The sequence below is a fragment of the Callionymus lyra genome, chromosome 5 (assembly GCF_982586985.1).
Source record: "Callionymus lyra chromosome 5, fCalLyr1.hap1.1, whole genome shotgun sequence".
In the NCBI taxonomy this organism is placed as follows: Eukaryota; Metazoa; Chordata; class Actinopteri; order Syngnathiformes; family Callionymidae; genus Callionymus; species Callionymus lyra.
The window spans coordinates 15895180-15915542 of NC_141822.1; the positions used below are offsets into that span (position 1 = coordinate 15895180).

The following is a 20363-nucleotide window of genomic DNA, read 5'->3' on the forward strand; positions in this document are numbered from 1 at the left end:
TACGAGCTACGTAGTTGTGCGAGTGTGTGTTTGTTGTGTGTACAGTTCTAACCAAAGTGTCGTGCAGTGTAACAAGTGTGTTTTTTTCGGTGTCATGAACATTTTGTTTTTTGTGCACCACATCCTGTGACATCCTTCTGTGTGTTCTGGCAGTGACGGCAAACCCCAGATTCATGTGACCCCTTCATCCTCATTCTGACACCCCCCCCTTTCACCCTTCTGGCCCTGTACCATCCCAGAAACATACACGACCGCTTACCTCTATCCCAAAAATATATTCCAATTCCTCAGCATTTTTAACAAAAGCCAGTATCAGTGTTTAATCTGCGCTGCATTGGTTTAGTGGGAAATAAATGTAGTCCATGAGTAATGGATCTAAGACGACCTTCACCTTGGTTTTTGGCTGAGATATGAGTGTTAGATATGATGAAAAATGACTGCAGCAAGAAAGAAAATTGGCTTTCTTAGTTGTTTTCCTCACCCAGAGTGCAGTGGCTCGGTTATACTTTATAATTTAATGTTGATTTCAGTCGTTAAATAAACATCTAGATCAGATCGAATCTGCACAAAAACTTGTGGAGCAATGAAAAATAAATAAGGAAATATGAATATGGAGCAGCCAACAAGTGTTATAATTGATTAAAAAAAATAAAGTGTGAAGCAGCTAAATGTTATACTTCCCTGGTCTTATTCCCAGTTAAAAATAATAAAATGGTACTTATACTGCTACCTCGTGTTGGAACACTGTAACTGCAATGTCATAAATTCTCTTTTTCGCTGATGCCAATTTTCAGCATGAATGCTGTTGAACAAAACAAGATAGTGTCTTGTTGTTTTAGTTTATGGGTTTTATCTTCTGGTGACTTCATGAACTTTCAGGACTTCATAGAAAACAAACACTGAAGTAAAACAGTTTGTTGGTCACATGACACTCAGTCTCTCTGGGTGTCCAAAGAAAGTTTGGTAGCAAAGATAATTTTTAAAGTAAGGGCAAGACATTTCTACTACACAAGTCATTGCTGTGAAATGAAAAGTAAATAAAATATAAACAAATAATAATAATAATGTGAACATTTTACAAATTGCTGCTTTAAAAAAGTACTAATAAAACTATGAAGAATTTTCCTTATTTGAAGTGAACCGTAGATGACGCTCTTTGCCTTATTCGGTTGGAATAACTATTGAAATTAAATTAATAGATTGTTTAAATTGAGATTTGTAAATTAAGGTGATTAAGCTTTATTTTGAATTGATGAAACTGATCGTCACAGATCACATAAGGGGGAGGGACAAATGGCCGTTGAGTTTGATTGACATACTGTCATCCAATCATTTTGAGCCGGACGCTTAAAAAGTCTAATGTTGTATTTACAATAGTGTACTTTACACAGTTGAATACAATGTTTCGTGTTCCATTTTGTAATTAATTAGCAGTAATAAAGGTTTGAAGAGGCGTTTAAGGAATATTGTAACAATAGAAAATATTCTCCTAACTTTACTTAAAAGTATATAAAAAAGTTTTAGGTTAGTTGGATTTACTTTGTTCATTATTAACCACATACTGTATTTGATTGTTTATTGAGTTATTTATTTACTTCAGGTTGATACACAAGGTAAAGCCTTATGTAAGTAAGTAATTCATTTGTATTTATATAGCGTTTTTCCAGACCAGGGTCACAAAGCGCTTAAACAATCAAAACATTATTATAATAAAGGATATACTTTAAAGGTCAAGATAAAACTGATAACACAACAGGAGTTCCAGAAAATCAAGGAAAAGTCCTTCAGAAAAAACATATGAACTGAATTTAGACTTTGTAACTCCTTTAATTTGAGATGAAATAAATTGAGAGAAGTAGAATTGATAATCTTTTAAATTAATTTGTATGGTCCACTAGTGATGAAACACATTTTTAGATGCATTTCAATCATTCATTTGTTGATTTGCTGCTTCTTAATTAAGTTGATCGATCAACGCTTGATGACATTTCCATGACTGACCAGGATCGTCGAGGACTGTTATGACTGACAGTTTGTTCGTAGAAGGATGGAAAGATGAGTTGATGTAGATAGTGGTGATTGACAGGGTCAGGAAGTGGTGATGGAGGAGCGTCTGTGAGAGGATGGATGGATTAATTCAGAGAAAAGAAGTTTGCGGGCGAGTGACAAGGAGGTCGAAAATATTTCATTTTAGAAGCTTCAAATAAAGAATGGTCATACATTTGATTTGAGTAAAAATGATAATAAAAATAAGAAAGATAATCACTATCTATTAGGGTTTCTGTAATCAACGTGTGTGTGTGTGTGTGTGTGTGTGTGTGTGTGTGTGTGTGTGTGTGTGTGTGTGTGTGTGTGTGTGTGTGTGTGTGTGTGTGTGTGTGTGTGTGTGTGTGTGTGTGTGTGTGTGTGTGTGTGTGTGTGTGTGTGTGTGTGTGTGTGTGTGTGTGTGTGTGTTCAATGACCTTCAACATGATGCTACGCAGACACTGAACTGCATGACGGTGCAACTCCAGCGGTAACTTACAAGTGACTTTGTAAGATGCTGCCGATTGCTGCCAAAGATTGTGACCTCACCACCACGTGACATGAGGGGTTGGAGCGATGACCACCTGGTCCTTGTTTAGAACAGGACCGTGTCCGAGTCATGGACGCGGCCACACAAATTGTATAATCTTGGTTCTATCTTATCTTGCTCGATCAGATCCTAAATATCTCTGTGCTTCTTTTCTTAAACATCAGTTTTATGATTTTTGGAAGTCTCTGTATAACTTTTGACATCAATAATCCCTGTTTCTTACCTTAAACACCGACAACTTTGCAAGTCACAATATCAACATTACATTAAAGAAGAACCTGTCGAAGGGTTGGGATTAATAAGTGTCTTTTTGGAGTGACAGTCCATGCTAACGCAGCGACCAGCGTTTACTTTTCTTCATCCAAAAAGACACATTTTAAAACATGCAAATACCTCCATACATCTCGTCTGTAATGTCCCTCTTGTCCTGAAGCCTCAACATAAATAAAATTCAGAAAAAAACACATTTTAAGCTGGTTTGTAGTGGAAGCTAAAATGCTAGTCAGGCTTAATCTTGCGCTATAGCTCCCAGTGTTTAGCATTGGTAGCTATGTAGCTTCTGCTACTAAAAAGCTTAAAATATTATAATTATATTATTTTAAAATTATTTAGGAACACTTTTTCATGTCGAGGCTTCGATACAAGATGGACGTCTCAATCGATCAGTATGGAGGTATTTGGATGTTTTTAAATGTCTCTTTTTGGACAAAAAATAACTTCATATGGACACACAAATCTAAAATGAATACCAACATAGATTTGAGTTTTAGATGAACTATCCTTTTAATCTACTTCAATTTCTTGGGCCGTATAAAATGAAACGACGTTCTGTCCGAGGTCACGACCTCTTGATGGACATCGCGCCAACCTCTCAACCAAAAAAAACAAACCCGGACAACTTGACACGGTCGACACTTAAACGCCTCACGAACACACACGCGATGAAACACACACCCGTGTAGCCCCGCCCACTCCCACTGTCACTCAGAACTGCTGTGTCCCAATTGCAAAAAAAGTGTTTTTTATTTTTTTTAAACATCCGTGACTATAGAGTGATAAATGTAATAAAGGATTGTTAAATCAGACGATGCTGAAGTGGAACACATCTTCATCTGGGATTATTGGGACAGAGCTGAGCTCCACTGCTTCCCCCCGCAGAGAAAGGGAAACAGTCGCGCCTCCACCACCACCATCCTCCTCTCTTGGCCATGCTTGCGTGGTGTTAGTCCTTTTTTTCTCTTCCCCTTGTTTCCCCCTCCAGGTTACGGCCTGGTGCAGGAAGAGCTCATCTCGCCGGCCTCCATGCAGTACAGCCTGCCCTCCCCGCTGGGCGGCGAGCCCTACTGGCAGGAGGTCTCCAGCCTGGAGTGCGCCCCCATCGCCACCACGGAGGAGGACACCCTGTTGGAGATGTCCGACGTCCAGGTGTGGCCGGCGGGGGTCAGCCCCTCGCTGGTGACGGTGGAGGACTCCTCGCTGGACGGCAGCAGCCGGGCCGACGACTCGGAGGGCGCCACGCTCTCGCTGCCCTGCAGCCTGGGGCGCCCCAGCAGCGGGGCCAGCGGGGCCAGCGGCTCCATCATGGAGCTGGGGGAGGAGGAAGAGGAGGAGGAGGAGGAGGAGGACGGAGACGTCGAGGACGAGGAGGCGCCGCAGGAGCCCCCGGCCGGCTCGCTGGCGGAGAGGGACAGGATAAGGGCGAGCGGCGCCGTGCCCAAGGCCAACCTCAATGGTCAGCTGGGAGGTCAGAGGTCGGACGGAAGGAGGGGGGGGGAGGCTTCGGCGGGAGGCGCCAATGCAGGGTTGGGTTCAGTGGAAGGGATTTGTGTTGTTGCAGGCCAGCAGGTGTACGCGCAGGGATGTGAGCTCTCCGGGCTGAGTCAGGGATCAGAACACAACGGAGACAACCGGTGAGATTCCTTGTGATGTTTCCTTATGATGTTACCTTATGATATGTCTTCATGTTTCTTCATGATGTTTCCTCATGATTTCCCTCATGATATGTCTTTGTGTTTCCTCATGATGTTTCCTCATGATGTTTCTTTATGATGTTTCCTCATGATGTTTCTTTATGATGTTTCCTCATGATGTTTCTTTATGATGTTTCCTCATGATTTTGCCTTGTGATTCAAGATGATATTTCTTTATGAAGTTTCCTCTAATGCTTCCTCATGATGTTACTCATGATGTTACTCATGATGTTTCATTATTATGTTTCCTCATGATGTTCCCTCATGATGTTCCCTCATGATGTTCCCTCATGATGTTTCCTCATGATGTTTCCTCATGATTTTGCCTTGTGATGTTTTATTCATGATGTTTCCTTCATGATATTTCCTCATGATGTTGCCTCATGATTCAAGATGATATTTCTTTATGATGTTTCCTCTAATGCTTCCTCATGATGTTACTCATGATGTTTCATTATTATGTTTCCTCATGATGTTTCCTCATGATGTTCTCTCATGATGTTCCCTCATGATGATTCCTTGTGATGTTTCCTCATGATGTTACTCATGATGTTACTCATGATGTTTCATTATTATGTTCCCTCATGGTGTTCTCTCATGATGTTCCCTCATGATGTTCCCTTGTGATGATTCCTCGTGATGTTCCCTCATGATGTTCCCTCATGATGATTCCTTGTGATGTTTCCTCATGATGTTTCCTCATGATGTTCTCTCATGATGTTCCCTCATGATGATTCCTTGTGATGTTTCCTCATGATGTTCTCTCATGATGTTCCCTCATGATGATTCCTTGTGATGTTTCCTCATGATGTTCTCTCATGATGTTCCCTCATGATGATTCCTTGTGATGTTTCCTCATGATGTTACTCATGATGTTTCATTATTATGTTCCCTCATGATGTTCTCTCATGATGTTCCCTCATGATGTTCCCTCATGATGATTCCTTGTGATGTTTCCTCATGAGGTTACTCATGATGTTTCATTATTATGTTTCCTCATGATGTTTCCTCATGATGTTCCCTCATGATGATTCCTTGTGATGTTTCCTCATGATGTTACTCATGATGTTTCATTATTATGTTCCCTCATGATGTTCTCTCATGATGTTCCCTCATGATGATTCCCTGTGATGTTTCCTCATGATGTTACTCATGGTGTTTCATTATTATGTTTCCTCATGATGTTCCCTCATGATGTTTCCTCATGATGTTCCCTCATGATGATTCCTTGTGATGTTTCCTCATGAGGTTACTCATGATGTTTCATTATTATGTTTCCTCATGATGTTTCCTCATGATGTTTCCTCATGATGATTCCTTGTGATGTTTCCTCATGATGTTACTCATGATGTTTCATTATTATGTTCCCTCATGTTGTTCCCTCATGATGATTCCTTGTGATGTTTCTTCATGATGTTACTCATGATGTTTCATTATTATGTTCCCTCATGATGTTCTCTCATGATGTTTCCTCGTGATGTTCCCTCATGATGTTCTCTCATGATGTTCCCTCATGATGATTCCTTGTGATGTTTCCTCATGATGTTACTCATGATGTTTCATTATTATGTTTCCTCATGATGTTCCCTCATGATGTTCCCTCATGATTCCTTGTGATGTTTCCTCATGATGTTACTCATGATGTTTCATTATTATGTTCCCTCATGATGTTCTCTCATGATGTTCCCTCATGATGATTCCTTGTGATGTTTCCTCATGATGTTACTCATGATGTTTCATTATTATGTTCCCTCATGATGTTCTCTCATGATGTTCCCTCATGATGATTCCCTGTGATGTTTCCTCATGATGTTACTCATGGTGTTTCATTATTATGTTTCCTCATGATGTTCCCTCATGATGTTCCCTCATGATGATTCCTTGTGATGTTTCCTCATGAGGTTACTCATGATGTTTCATTATTATGTTTCCTCATGATGTTTCCTCATGATGTTCCCTCATGATGATTCCTTGTGATGTTTCCTCATGATGTTTCCTCATGATGTTCCCTCATGATGTTCCCTCATGATGATTCCTTGTGATGTTTCCTCATGATGTTTCCTCATGATGTTCCCTCATGATTTTCCCTCATGATGTTCTCTCATGATGTATATTCAGGATGCTTCCTACATTTTTCCATGATGTTTTGTCATGGTGCCATTATAATGTTTTCGCACGATGCTTTCTTATGACGTTCACCAATTATCTTTTTTTCCATGATGTTTTCTCACGATGCTTTCTTGTGATGTTTCCTCCTGATCTCTGATTATTTCCCTTCAGGTTGGTGGGCGGCGGTGCATTCCAACCCTACCTCCCTGACATGGACGCGCTCCACGGCTGGGTGGGCTCCGTGTCGTCGGCGCAGGACTGCGGCGTGCCGGGCCTGCGCGTGGCCCAGGAAGCCCTGCTGACGCCGGTGTGTGACACAGGCTACTCTCGGGTGCTGCGCGGTCGGTTCCTGCAGGGAAATCAGAGCTTTGACAAGGGCCTGAGCTTCTCTCACCAGGAGGCAGGCATTCGTGCTTGGCAACAGAAGCAGAGGCAGGCACAGGTCAGGTTGCTAAGCCGACCGGTCGTCGCCCCCCCCCTCTGCAGGGAGGAGCGTCTCCTGCACCGTGACAAGAATCATCAAAATGAACACTTTGATGATTCGAACCAGACCTGCAGAAGAAAAATGTGTTTGTCTGGAACAACACATGGAGCAGAAAATATTCACTTGAGCAAGATTTTCTCTTCCACTTCCACCGAACGATCATCTGGCTGCAATTAATATCATTTTGTTCGGTGGAAGCTGAGGGAGAAAACTCAAGTGAACACAGAAGGTTTCTGTTTTAGCGTTAAAGAAAGTAGTTCGAGGTCTAGCGCTGCATGTGTACGGACACGCCAGTCGAACACGTGGCTTCAGGTTTATTCACTTCACCGGCTCTGCTTGAGATCCAGACATTTTTAAGTTGCAAAAATAAACTTATTTGTTATAAATAAGACCCTCAATCACACATTCTTTTCTTAGCTGATTCAAGAACTCCTTTTGAATGTTTTCATTAATCCCTGACGTGTTTTTTTTGCAGAGAGAACAGCAAGACTCCGTCGAAGAGCGTGGAAGTATGCTCGCGAGAAAGGTACGTGTTATTTCTGTGCGGTTCTTCAATCATGTGTTGCAACAGCGCCCCCTGTTGGATGATCTGCCGATGAGCGCTCATGTTGGTGCAGTAACCTGTACGTGATCAGCTGTTTGTATCATATAACGAGCTCTTGACCAGAGCGACAATGAAACTAAACTTTTATAAACTAGCTAACAAATGGTAGAAGCGACAAGGACTAATGGAAACATCTTTTTTCATCATGATTTGGTCAACATGATGAAAATATTCCACATCAGATTCAAGTTTAGTTTGTGGAGATACATTTGTAGTCATTTCATTTAATTTATTCATGCTTAAATAGGATTAAAACAGTTGTATTGTTTCTTATTATTCATTATATTTAAAGACAAAATAAATAAATACATCATTTAATTCATTCACATTCATTCAAAATAATTAATGATGTCATTTGTCGTTTTTTACTTTTTCCATCAACTAAACATGCATAGTATTACCTCAATAATTGCACAAATATATATATATATGTTCCTTATATTTGTTGCCCTCTCCTGTACAAGTATCTACTGATACTTTTAATTCATAATCTGATTATATGATCACCTACTAATGCATCGTCAGTTGACTTATAATATTGTGTTTTTAAGCAAATTCCTACTTTTCACAGAGACAAAAAATATATATCAAAGTAGGGGTAGGTGCTCATTATAGTGATATGAAATCTGACCGAAATGGACTTAAAAAAGCATCTCAGATTTCTGTGCTTTATTAAAGTTTGTGTTGTCATTTTCCGTGATTCCATTTTTTGTCTAAAATACAAAGATTATTAAAGTATAAAACTTGGAACTTGCCCAGGAAAGCCCATCGATTACACAATGTAATCCCAAAATAATACTGACAGAAAATACCTGCGCATTGTTGCAGAAATGATTCCAAATTCTCCTTCCTTCAAGCACCTGTTCGGCTCACGCTATAAAAAACAATGTCAGAGTTTGACTCTGTGACTCTATCGGTAGATTTTGAGTGACAGGTGTGTGTGTTTGTATGTCTAAGGTTGTTCTTTTGTGTGTTTTCCAGGACAGGAAAGTCACTGCCAAACCGTCGTCCACAAAAACACAAGCGGACCGCAGAAGAAAATAAACCCGCCCGGGGGTGCAGTGAAAGACTTTTAAAACCACAAAAATGAGAAACACACAAAAAAAAAAAAATCATCCTCAGTGAGTGACACAAGAAAAGACATAAAAAATTCAACTTGTAGTTTTATATCATTTGTAAAGTCTCACTTAAACTAAGGCATGAAGACATTTCTTTTTTACAAAAAGGCAAAACTTTAAATGTACAAATGAAGAAGAAAAAAAAAAGCGACAAAAAGTGCTTCCTGTGAATCGCATGACTGCTGGTGCATGCCCTTTGACCTTTTAAACTGTCATTATCTACAAACTGAAGGGGTACAAGGTACAGGGCAGGCCCGGGCTTGGCACCCGCACCGTTTCAAAAGGAACCGGTTTCTCCCACGTGTCGAGTCCGGCGACTCTTGCAGAACCTTAGGAAAAAACAAACAAACAAACAAAAGTCTGGTTTCCTGTCAGCGGATTGTTTTGTCCACAGCCGACCTCTGGAGCACCCCAGTTACTCTCTATGTGATATATGCACTCTATGCTTCGTGTGCGTCGCCGTGTGTGTGTGTGTGTGTGTGTGCGCGCCTTCTTTACCGCATGTGTTGCAGCTTCTGGCTTTGATTGACAGGCTGTGACGTCAATGAGAATGCCGCTTTCTGAGTGTCCTGTCCGCGTGTCTCGCTGTCTCTTCCTGTGGGTGACGCTCGCTTCTCGTCTTCTTTTTGAGGCCACGTTTCGGGTCGAAGGTCGTGATCGCGACCAATGGATCCGTCACTCTCCAGGTTCGATCGGACGGAGTTTCTTTTTTTGTTTTTTGCCGCGGCGAGGCCGAAAACCAATCAGATCTCTTCTTGTTATCACGTGGCCGATCAGTAGCATCTATATGCATCCATCTGACTCTGGGTTTTTTTAACCTGAACAAAGTGTAGCGCCCCCTAGCGGCGGAGCTGTCAGTGACTCGTCAGGACGTCTTTTTTGACTCCCATTCTTCGTGAACTGTGAACTTATTTGAGTGAAAGCACACGAAACACCAACACACACACATCAGCACGTCATTAAAAGGGGGTCATTTTTAAAAAGTGCTGCAGCAATAAAAAATAATATAAAAAAAACACCAGGGAAGCTTCACTAAACAGGGAAAGTTTGGCGTCTTTCAGCTGCATTTTTGTTTTTTTCTTTGACCTTGAGTGAGTCAGATCAGATGAGTCAGCAGCAGCGGTGGTGTGGGATTGAAGCAGACCTGCTGGGATCGTAGCAAGATATAGTACAAGGAACGAACAGCTGCTGCCAAACACGTGAAATTACAGTTTTTGTTTTCAGTTTATGCAGAAAAGACAAGTTTAGTAGCACGTCAACACACACCCCTGAAGTACTGTAAATGCTGCTGTAAGTGCTTGATGTTGAGAAATCATGTCACAATTTCCCATGAACGCCTCATCACACATTGTGTCAGATACCTCGCTCAGGTTTTCAGTTCTGACCTCTGAAGGGAATTTTTCATGCAATTTCTTTTTTTGTTATGCATTATGAGTATTCGAGCCGCAAGTTATCCAGTGTTGTTGCTGATTGTACGTCATTTTCCTGCGGATGGGAAATCCACGAACTTCCTGTCTTGAGCTTCTTCCACGAGTCCGCTTGTCAAGTGTCTTGTTAGACGAATGCTCAGGGGTTCGAATCCCACAAAGATGTTGAGAAGATGTGGTTTAAAGAGCGTATGTTGACTTTGCAATCAAAGAGATTCACGCGAGGAGAGGTTTTCTTGACTCTGTCATCCGGAGGGAGACTCGGAGTAGAGCGAATCTTAGCTTCAAATAAAAGGCTTCCATTGATTTCTTAAGTGGGGGCGAAATGAAGAAGAAGAATCCCCCCCAATTTTTTTCTTTTTCACCGAACTTTGCATGAACACACACGTTCACCGGACCTCGAAAACAAGGCTCAAGAATGGATCGCGACGGCGTTTACGGCCCACGACTGGTGCAACTTTTACGGGACAAACTCTAAAAAAAAAAGAAGAAATCTGGGGATGTATTTGTCCAACTTCATTTACCAACTGTAGCCTGCTAATGTGAATATCGTTGTGTTTATTTGTTTATATTCGGTCGCAATTTTTTTCTACGTGAAAAAAAAACTCGACACTGTTAATATTCAGTCAGACTCACTGCGATTCCTTCTACGGTCATTGTTACTCCTGAATGTCAAAAACACTTGCACAAAGTTTGTTTTTTTCACGAGCTAGCATAGCCAGCTAACGATAGCTGCGAGAAGAATGTCAGTATTTTGAAGGCTTTAAAAAACAAATGTATTACGTTGTCAGTTCAGTTTCTTAGAACCACAAGTTTTTTTTGATTGTGTTGCACCACCAGGTGTGTGAGAGTGTGTGTGTGGAGACGGACCTGCATCAAGTTGAATCTGGCCGAGTAAAAAAAAAAAAAAAAGAAGTTGAACCATTGGCTTGAAAGGATGTGTCAACTCTGGCGATGTATCTTGAAGGTTGTTGTGAAATGTATCAAGAAGAAGAAGAAGAAACTCACCTATACTCCTTTAGTATGGATACATGACAATGTAAACGCAATATCATAGTAAAATAAGGAATGCAACTGCACACATGCACAAAAAATATGTTTTTATGAAAATATGTGTATAAATATATAACAAAAAAAAAAAATCTATTTAATTAGAATGCTATGCACCCTCATAGAGTTGTTATGGATGTTCTTTAAGCATTATCTAGACTAGGCCTGCGCCCACGTCGTCGTGGGGAATGTCGAGGCTTTGTAGCGATGACCACTCGTTTCTTTTCTCTCTTTTTTTTTTTCCTCTCTTTTGTATCGTCCCGGAGGAGGAGGGAGCGTCCACGGTGAACATGTAAACAAGCCTTTCAATCATTCGTACATAAAGACATGTATAGATCATCCTTCCCTGTACACCAGCTCAGACCATTTACAAGAATTAATAAACAAAGATGTGACATAAGTCTGGCGTCGCTTTGTTTTCGTGACTCCATCACACGAGGGGCCGAAACATGGAACGTGTTTTATACAATATTGTCTTTTTAATCTGTTTCATGTTGTTCTGTTTTTGTACTGCTTTACCGAAAAAACATTACATTAATTTACTTTAAAGTCAGCTTTACTCTTATAGAAAGTATACAAATATTTGTTAACGTCCATAACCATAAAGTTTTTCATCTTATCTTAAAAACTGGGACCTTCATAGGTCACTATAGCGACATTAAAATGAATATACCTTGATTTTAAGTCAACTGTCAGGCCACATAAAATGACTTGGAAATGTAATTTTATTGAGTCTCAAAAATCCGGGAAAATTGTTTGTTTTTTAAAGTAAACATAGTAGATAAAATGACGAAGAATTAACAGATCTAAAAAGAAAAGAAAAAACTCACAAAAAAAGTTGTTTTGGGATATAATTCTCAGGTGTTTCAGGTCAAAAAGGGTGTTTTTGATTTATTTTTGTTAATTAACCAAAATCCGTCCAAAAAAACAACATTTCTTCAAGTTAAAAAGATAAAAAGCATAAAAGTATGTCTCTAAAAATTCAGATGTTATAAAACAACGTTGTGCGTGAGATTGACATGTATGTATGTTCGCGTTTACCCAATACCAAAAAAAAAAAAATTAAAATTAAAATAAGAATAAATGAATACATAAAAGAAAATAAAGGAAACTAGAATAAATCGACTTTGATGTGACCTTGGTGAATAAATGTGTTGTTTTTGTTAAGTTGGTAAAAAGGTTTTAGCTTTAAACTTGTAAACAAAACTTACTTAACTGACTTGAATAAAAATAGTCTGTTTTTTTAATATTGCTAAACTACACGTATACATTATGATTAATGATCAGCATGTTGTAAAAATAAATCTTATTTAAAAAAATTAATTAAGGGTCGTGTTTGAATCTAAAAAACAAAAATCCTTGCGGAATTAAAACTACAAATCCCAGCGTCTGTGACGCCCCCTCTCTCCAGCCAATCACAGCCTCCCGATCCACGTGTTGTGGTTTTTTGACGGAAGGCAAAAAGTGTTTTGAAGCGTCGGAACCACGTGGAGAGACTCTGGACCTTCAGCCTCAGCGAGTCCAGCACCAGTTCTGCTCAACCTTCTGCTCCTTCACCGAACCTCCGGGATCATGTCCGCGCCGGGAGGACCGCAGAGCGGGAGCCGAGAGATCCCTGCTGTCAGGCGGGTCGCCGTGCACGACGCCGCGCACATGCCCCAGGATTACTCCACCACACCTGGAGGGACTTTGTTCAGCACCACACCTGGAGGTGAGACCCTCACGATGCTTTCAATGCACCAATGATACTTTCAAGACCCTGAACGCAACAATCTTTTTTTTTTCACTTTTTTTTTAATTTAAAATAAAACGAGAAACTGTTGCAAATATATGTTTAAACGTCACAAACTAGTTTTAAATACTTTTCCTCGATTTATTGTAAGATGTACTTGAGGTTCCGTGTGTTGACGCAACCACCGGGTGTCGCAATGTGTTGCACGTCTGTCGTAAAACTGTCAAGTACGACAGTCGAGCATGTGACGGTAACTGAGCTTTTCTAAGGTTTTTAACAGTTATTTACCAATTAAAGACTTGCGTTACTTTTTCCAGGTCTTCATTTACATTATTAAGCATATTTCACAAGTGTTTACTTAATACTAAAACTATAGTAATATGTGCAAAAATATATTGAAAAGCATCAAAACTCTTAAGTTAATTGTTTTGAATAAATTCGTGTTTAATGTCATTGAAATTGAACCATTAACCGATTTCTTTATGTATTTAAATAATATTAATAAGATTGGTTAATTATTTTATTTTCTGCTGCTTATACACATGTCTAGGTTCAACAACTGTATATGTATTTTTATTTTGATGCAAAAAAAAAGCCATGATTATGTTCTGACTAGTACAAACTGATATCACCCAAATCCTTGCAGGAGCCAAGGTCCAAAATTCACACTTAATTGTATTCATTTTTTGTTATTTTTCTAGTAAAATTGGAGTCTATTAAGCACACAAAAACCTTCTCGTGTTTTTTTTAATGAATATTATTATGTTTAAAAATAATGTAATGGAAAGAACAAAATAAAATAATAAATTAAACAATATCTCAGATGCTAACTACAGTTCTTTCTGTTGTGGAATTTAAAACTTCAAACCTCATTGTAACTTTAAATATTTGAAGATAAGAATGTGAATATTCCAATCCTCAGATTAGTTGAGACAGATTTATTTTCTTCTTATTAATAAAATATAAATGGTTAATAATAATAATAATCTATAATAATATCTGAATTTAGTCAAAATTTAAAATTTAAATACCTGGTTGCAGATAATGAAAAACAAAATTTATATTTTATTATGAGTATGTGTGTGCACTACCAAAATTCTGGCGATAGGATACAGGGTCAAAAATATAAATATATAATATTGCGATACTGTAGGAACAAGTTAAATATTTGTAGTGTTGCAGAATTTACAGACCGCATGACTCTTGACAAAGTCTTAACTGCTTTCATTTGTTTTGAACCAAAATATGTCCAGACCTCAGCTTTCAAATTTGCTGGAGTCAACTGTATCCTCTCATCCTCAGTCATCTCTGGGATCTCAAAGGATTGTATTGTTCCTTTAACTGTGAAGGGCTCAATGTCTGCTGCCATCTAGCGGCCGGAAGGTTAATTACAACACAAAAATGAACAACGCTGTGAATATTTGAGTGTTCATAAATGAAAAAAAGTCATTTTATTTTATACACTTTATATATTAACCTGAAAAGAATGATTATAAATAATTAAGCATGATTTTTAATTAAAATAGTGTAGTATCCACATTTTTTTTCACTCCTAATATTAAGCAAGTTGACAATTCGTTTCACATTTAGAGAGAAAATCTTTCTTTTTTTTCTCAGCAACTCTTACAAGATGTAAGTTGTATTTAATTTAATAGATGAAATATAACGTCATTAGGTTTCTCGGTGCATTGACCACGAGAACGAGCGACTGTAGATGAGTGACAGACTCGCACATGTCTCGTCTGAGAAGCGAACACATGTTGTTGTATCAACGATCTTGATAGTGAAGTCGGACTGACGTCTGTGATCCTGGGATGAGGTCAGTGGAGCACAGACGTGTGTGAACAGCTGCTCTTGACTCGAGTCATGGTCACTCGTGACCCCGACAGTGTCGTCACCATCGTGGTAAAAATAAATACATTTCAAATACGTCTGCAGGCACCAGGATCATCTACGACAGGAAGTTCCTCCTCCAGTGTCGGTCGTCCCCTCTGACCCGCACCCCCCCGAAGCTGCCGGACATCCCCGGGGTCACCAGCCCCCTGAAGCGGGGCTCCTCCACCGAGGCCCCCCCGGCAGAGCAGACCCCCGACACTACCAGAGCGGAGAGCGCAGGTGAACTAAACCGTCGCACACTTTCATGCTTTCGTGTCACTGACACACACTTGGTTGTGTTGCAGGCGAGGACGACCAGTTTGAGATGGACATCTGAAGAATATTTAACTTTTCTTTCATCCATGAAAATAACTAGTTTTTCTAAACTATTTTTTTTTCTCTTTTTTTCACTTTGAATGTCACACAACGTGACTTGTATTAAAAAAAAAAACTAATCCTCTTTCACCATCAGCTGGTGTGTAATTGTAATTACGCTGTGAATATTTTTTTTAAAAAGAAGATGAAATCAGTGTGATCATCTGTACAGGACTGCGCCATGTTGTGTCTTTTTTGTTTTGTTTTGTGCACGAGTTGATTCTTGGTGTGTGGAATTAAATAGCTTGTTGCTAACTATTCATGAGTTTTATTTCACACAAAGTTTGTGTCGCCGCCCTTCTTCATACTCATGAAAAATATATACAAATAAATATGTTGAGTATTGTGTCATCTGCAGTTAAATGACACAGTTTTAGTAACTATTTTGATTGATTTTACAGGCATTAAAACAGACAAAAATACTCATCCTCCAGAGCTTGAACTTACAATTTTCTGCATCTTAAAATGAAATGTCAACAATTGAATAGCTCCTAAACGCACATTTAACTAACTATATATTTATATATATATATAATAAATAATCAGAAGAAAAATGGCTCTAAACAATTTTTAGGTAACATTTAAATTGTTAAATTAAAAAAAAACAAGTTGCACATTCTTGTAAACCTTTAGAAGTTGCCATTTTAAGGTTTTTACATGACAAAAAAAATGATCTAAAAACTTTTTTTTCGTACTTGTCTAACACAGATCTGACCTTGCTTCAGTTTTTTATTACGTTTTTTTATTTTAATATTTTTTATATGATGCCAAAGTGGAATTAAAGGCGTTCAAAATTAAAACTGTTTGGAATATTTAAGCAGTTTAAAGAAGTGAAGTGCAGATTCCTGTAGCGGTGTCGTAATTTCAGTGAACAGTAGGGGGCGCCCTCATCTTAAAAATATTCTGTAAACAACTGGTTAAAGTCGTCAAGATATAAGTTGTTAATTGCAAAGATTGTTAAATTAAAACGTGTTTAATCCTTGTGTCTTTTTAAATATAATACCAAGTTGGAATTTAATAAATAATAATAAAATAATAATAATAAGTATTTAGTATAGTATAGTATTTATTGACATTTTTCAGATTATTGATCTTGTGATTATCATTTATGAACAATTAACAATAGTGAGATGTGAAGTGATACGTTTAAAATACTCCAAATTATTAAATGTTTAAAGGATTATTAATAGTTAATATTTTGTAATATCTCTTGGTAAGAGTCAAATAATTTATGGACCAACCTACTGGTTATTATTACTCAAAATAATGTCAATGTATTTGTTTTTGATGAACTATAATTTTAATTATTAGATTTAAGGGTTTTATATATTTTAGCTGATATTTTTTTAAAGTCATTAGTTGTAATAGTATTTAACATAGATAATGAATGCAATGTTTATTATTTATGAACGACTGAAAAGTGTATTCAAACTATAGTTTAAGGTTTAAAAATACTAAAATATATTACAAATAACAAAGATAATGGGATGATAGCTTAAAATAAATAAATGTTTTGGTTAGAATTGTGAGAATCAGTTGGTTATTGCAGAGATCTTTTAAGAAAAATGTATTTACAATTTGAAACAAAAAAAAAAACACAAGGAAAAAGAACGTGGAAGATAAGAAATAATTTATTTGCAATACTGTACATAAGTAAACATTTACACGGGTCAATGTGATCCGAACATTATAGTAAATAAAAAGCGCCAACATTTTAAGTTTTTGAATAATTAGTGAGATTCTTCAGTAGTGCTTGAGTCGGTGAACATGTTCTTCATAGAGTCCTCTTCAGTTCTAGCTCAGTTCTAGCTCAGTGGCTCAGTGGCAGCCACACTCCTCCACCACCATGTTCTGGTGGTGCCTCATCACCATCCTGCCGTTCTCGTAGTACAACATGGAGAGAGGCGCCAGTCTGGTGGGCACGCAGGACAGGCAGGGCACCTTGTGCGGGTGGTGACGACTCAGGAGGCTCTGGAGAGAGAAGAAGAAGAGGATCAGTGGATGGAACAACGGAGACGTTCGGATGGATCTAAGGAGGCGTTTCTTACCTGCATGTAGGCGTGGTTGGTGGGCGCGTAGCTCTCGTCCACGGGGCTCGGACACCTCCCCTCGCAGCGGAAGGCGTTGAACTTCTTGGGGTACACGATCCACTCGTTCCAGCCCAGCTTGTCGAAGTCCACCTCCATGTCCACCCTCCTGCAGAGGGGTCCTTCGTCTTGGCTGGAGGGAGCGTCCTGCACCACCACCTTCTTCTTCTGCTGATGATGATGGTGCCTCCGGGCCCGGCGGGTCCTGCTCCTGGCTCCGGGGCCCTCGCTCGCCCTGTCCAGGCTCACGTACTTGGAGTGCTCTGCGGTGCGGATGAGCGTGGGCGTACGCCGGGCGTCCGGGTTGTGCTTGGAGTAGACCACCATCATGACCCGGTCGGAGGTGTGATGCTCCACTCCCTCCTGAAGACCCTCCACCGCCGCCACCGCCTCCTCCTCCGACTCCTGGGGTTCCTGCTGGAGCCAGCGGCGGAGCAGCCCGGTGATGTTCAGCACCTTCCAGGACGAGGGCGACGCCATGGCGCCGGGGTGGGCTCGCAGGCGTCCCAGCAGCTGCCGGTTCTGCGGACAGGGGGCGCCGTAGCACTGGTAGACGTCCAACGTGACCCTGGAGGACTCCGCGAAGGACGGGAGTCGGATCCTCAGCTCGGCCTGCTGGACGTGCAGGTCGTTGCCGGACATGGATGACAGGTCGAAGGTCACCGACCACCTCTTGCCGTTCTGCTGACAGCCTGGAAGAAACGAAGGATGATCAGCAAACGTGTATTTTAGGCAAAAATAGTACATAATTAATCAATAAATCACATGTATAAAGAAAAATGGTGTGTTTTAGCATTGAAAATACATTTTGTCAACACAACTGGCTGAAATATATTGAAGTTAAAAGGCCACAAATGTACAAATTTGGAAATGTATTTTTTAATATTTATAATTATAAACATATTTGCGAAAACAATTTAATCATTATTATTGGATTTTCAAAGCTAAGAGAAAATAGTGAATTTTAAAAATTGAATAATAATTTGTTAATACATTTTCGAAATATTAGTTTTTATTATTATTATTATTTGAAAACACAAACTATTTTAGCTTTTCAATATACAAATTATTGGATTCAATACAAATTCAAACTCGATCTGTCAATATATCGAAATTATTCCCGTATTTAATAAAAAAAACAATATTCATTATAAATACACAAAATATTGAATAACATTATTCAGGAATAAAATAAATGCTTTAAAAACTGACATTTAAATGTGTTTAAACTAAACACTGATACACTTGCATAAGCCTGAGCTCCTGATCAAAACACTTGTTTGTACAACAATGGCTCAACTTCCCTTTCATATGAAAATTCGTTCATCAAATACATGATTAACTGCTTATTAATCACTTTATAATCCTATTACACCGAGTGACGTCACTAAACAGAAAGTCAGGAACCCCAAAAAATTGTTGTTAAAAATTTTAAAAAAAAGTTTGACTCACTTTTTGCCACCAGGCTGACGACTGAGTCCGAGTCCTGCAGACCAGGTTGCTGGTCGTGGGTCTCCAGGGTGGTCCTGGTCCTGTCCTCGAGCAGCAGGCTTCGGTACAGATGCATCATGTACACAGGGAGTCCACTGGACTGGTGTCTCTGCTCGGAGAGTCTGTTCATCCCACGCAGAAGCGCGTCATGGTGCATGCCTGCCACGCACAGCAGCACGTGCGCCACATGCACGAGTCTGACCAGGTGTCCGTTCATGTTGTGTCTCTGAGCTCAGCTAAGATCCAAGTGATGCTGGTCCTCTGCTGGACCCCGGCTCTTATACACACACGCCCCCTTCTGGCGGCTCTTTGATGGGGCATCTGTCAGATGTGTGGGGGGCCCCATCTTCCTGTGATCCACGGAAGAGGTGCTCCACGACTCGGAACATTCTGGATCGAAACCGAAGTGACTTTGTAGTGGCGGGAGGTGTGAAGAGGTCCTCGCTTTGTACATGTGTCTCCATTTGAAGAACAATAATATTAGTTAAGCAGATTATTATGCGGTGATTAATGGGGAAGTGACGCAGGAGTTAATCATGACGACACATCTGCACACGGTGACATCACTGCACACGCATGATGTCACAAATATTGTTCACTGAAGCTGTGGAAGAGAATATCATTTATTTATAGTTTTACATTAAAACTATTTAACTAATTAATGCTTTTTACTTACTTGTACTTTAATTGCTAAAATTACAAAGAATTATATTACTACTACTTATAGTGTTAATACTACTACACTGCTAGTACTAATACTGTTTCTACCCTTACTTATACTACTACAACTGCTTCTATTATTGGTAGTACTACGAATACTGTTACTACTGCTACTCCTACTACCTATTATATTACTAGTACTTGTAACAATACTTTTACTACTGCTACTAATTCCACTACACATTATATTACTAGTACTAGTCCCAATACTGTTACTACTACTAATTCTACTACTAATCATTCTATTACTAGTACTAGTAACAGTACTTTAACTACTGCTATACTACTACTTTTTTTTATTACTAGTACTAGTACCAATACTTTTATAACTGCTTCTAATTCTATTACAACTACTTATTCTATGACCAGTATCACTTGTGTTTCTAATACTACTACTACTACTACTACTACTACTACCACTAAAACTACTGCCACTACTAGTACTTGATGTACTATCAAACTCATATCACTGCTACTACTGTTTTTTGTACAACAACTAATACTATTTATACTGCTACTTTTGATACTGTTACTAGTACTACAGCTACTGCAAGTACAAATACTTTCATTACTATGACTTCTATAGCAGTCAAAGCAGAAGTTGTAATAGTTGTAGCAGTACTACTACCACAATAGCTACCACTAAAAAAGTTATAATAATTAGAAGAATACATTTTGTTTTTCTCAATAGATCATAATAAATGTTATGTTCTCAACAGATAATATTACATTTTATTTTTCTCAAT

At 39.1% G+C, this 20363-nt stretch overlaps 3 protein-coding genes across 6 annotated transcripts in view; 2 read left to right on the plus strand and 1 right to left on the minus strand.

Annotated features, from left to right (window-relative positions):
* The window catches only part of ank1b (ankyrin 1, erythrocytic b), a 60165-nt gene extending 48428 nt beyond the window's left edge, over positions 1-11737 (plus strand). For 2 of the 4 annotated variants that reach the window (XM_087791110.1, XM_087791111.1), the window contains 4 exons: positions 3837-4485; positions 6826-6961; positions 7614-7664; positions 8724-11737. In XM_087791110.1, the coding sequence (XP_087647236.1) occupies positions 3837-4485; positions 6826-6961; positions 7614-7664; positions 8724-8786 (899 nt within the window). In that variant the 3' untranslated portion in view covers positions 8787-11737. Of the gene's footprint in view, positions 1-3836; positions 4486-6825; positions 7566-7613; positions 7665-8723 lie in introns of those variants that run through there. The other 2 variants (XM_087791109.1, XM_087791108.1) reach the window with 2 other exon arrangements.
* A 1045-nt stretch (positions 11738-12782) lies between these two features.
* On the plus strand, positions 12783-15577 carry LOC148079519 (eukaryotic translation initiation factor 4E-binding protein 1-like). Its single transcript, XM_087792486.1, has 3 exons — positions 12783-13048; positions 15008-15184; positions 15250-15577. Exons 1-3 carry the CDS (start codon positions 12910-12912, stop codon positions 15279-15281), a joined length of 348 nt encoding a protein of 115 aa, XP_087648612.1. The 5' UTR covers positions 12783-12909; the 3' UTR covers positions 15282-15577.
* A 1560-nt stretch (positions 15578-17137) lies between these two features.
* On the minus strand, positions 17138-19030 carry ndr1 (nodal-related 1). Its single transcript, XM_087792487.1, has 3 exons — positions 18859-19030; positions 17368-18098; positions 17138-17290 (listed from the first exon to the last, which is right to left on the minus strand). Exons 1-3 carry the CDS (start codon positions 19025-19027, stop codon positions 17138-17140), a joined length of 1053 nt encoding a protein of 350 aa, XP_087648613.1. The 5' UTR covers positions 19028-19030.
* Between the last annotated feature and the right edge of the window lie 1333 nt (positions 19031-20363).

What these genes read in the sequence shown, in the direction of transcription:
- LOC148079519 (XM_087792486.1), top strand. Translation starts at nt 12,910, where the DNA reads ATGTCCGCGCCGGGAGGACCGCAGAGCGGGAGCCGAGAGATCCCTGCT. An exon ending in GTTCAGCACCACACCTGGAG is followed by an intron (nt 13,049 to 15,007) that starts GTGAGACCCTCA and finishes ATACGTCTGCAG; the next exon opens with GCACCAGGATCATCTACGAC. An exon ending in TACCAGAGCGGAGAGCGCAG is followed by an intron (nt 15,185 to 15,249) that starts GTGAACTAAACC and finishes GTTGTGTTGCAG; the next exon opens with GCGAGGACGACCAGTTTGAG.
- ndr1 (XM_087792487.1), bottom strand. Translation starts at nt 19,027, where the DNA reads ATGAACAGACTCTCCGAGCAGAGACACCAGTCCAGTGGACTCCCTGTG. An exon ending in CGTCAGCCTGGTGGCAAAAA is followed by an intron (nt 18,099 to 18,858) that starts GTGAGTCAAACT and finishes CGTTTCTTCCAG; the next exon opens with GCTGTCAGCAGAACGGCAAG. An exon ending in CCAACCACGCCTACATGCAG is followed by an intron (nt 17,291 to 17,367) that starts GTAAGAAACGCC and finishes TTCTCTCTCCAG; the next exon opens with AGCCTCCTGAGTCGTCACCA.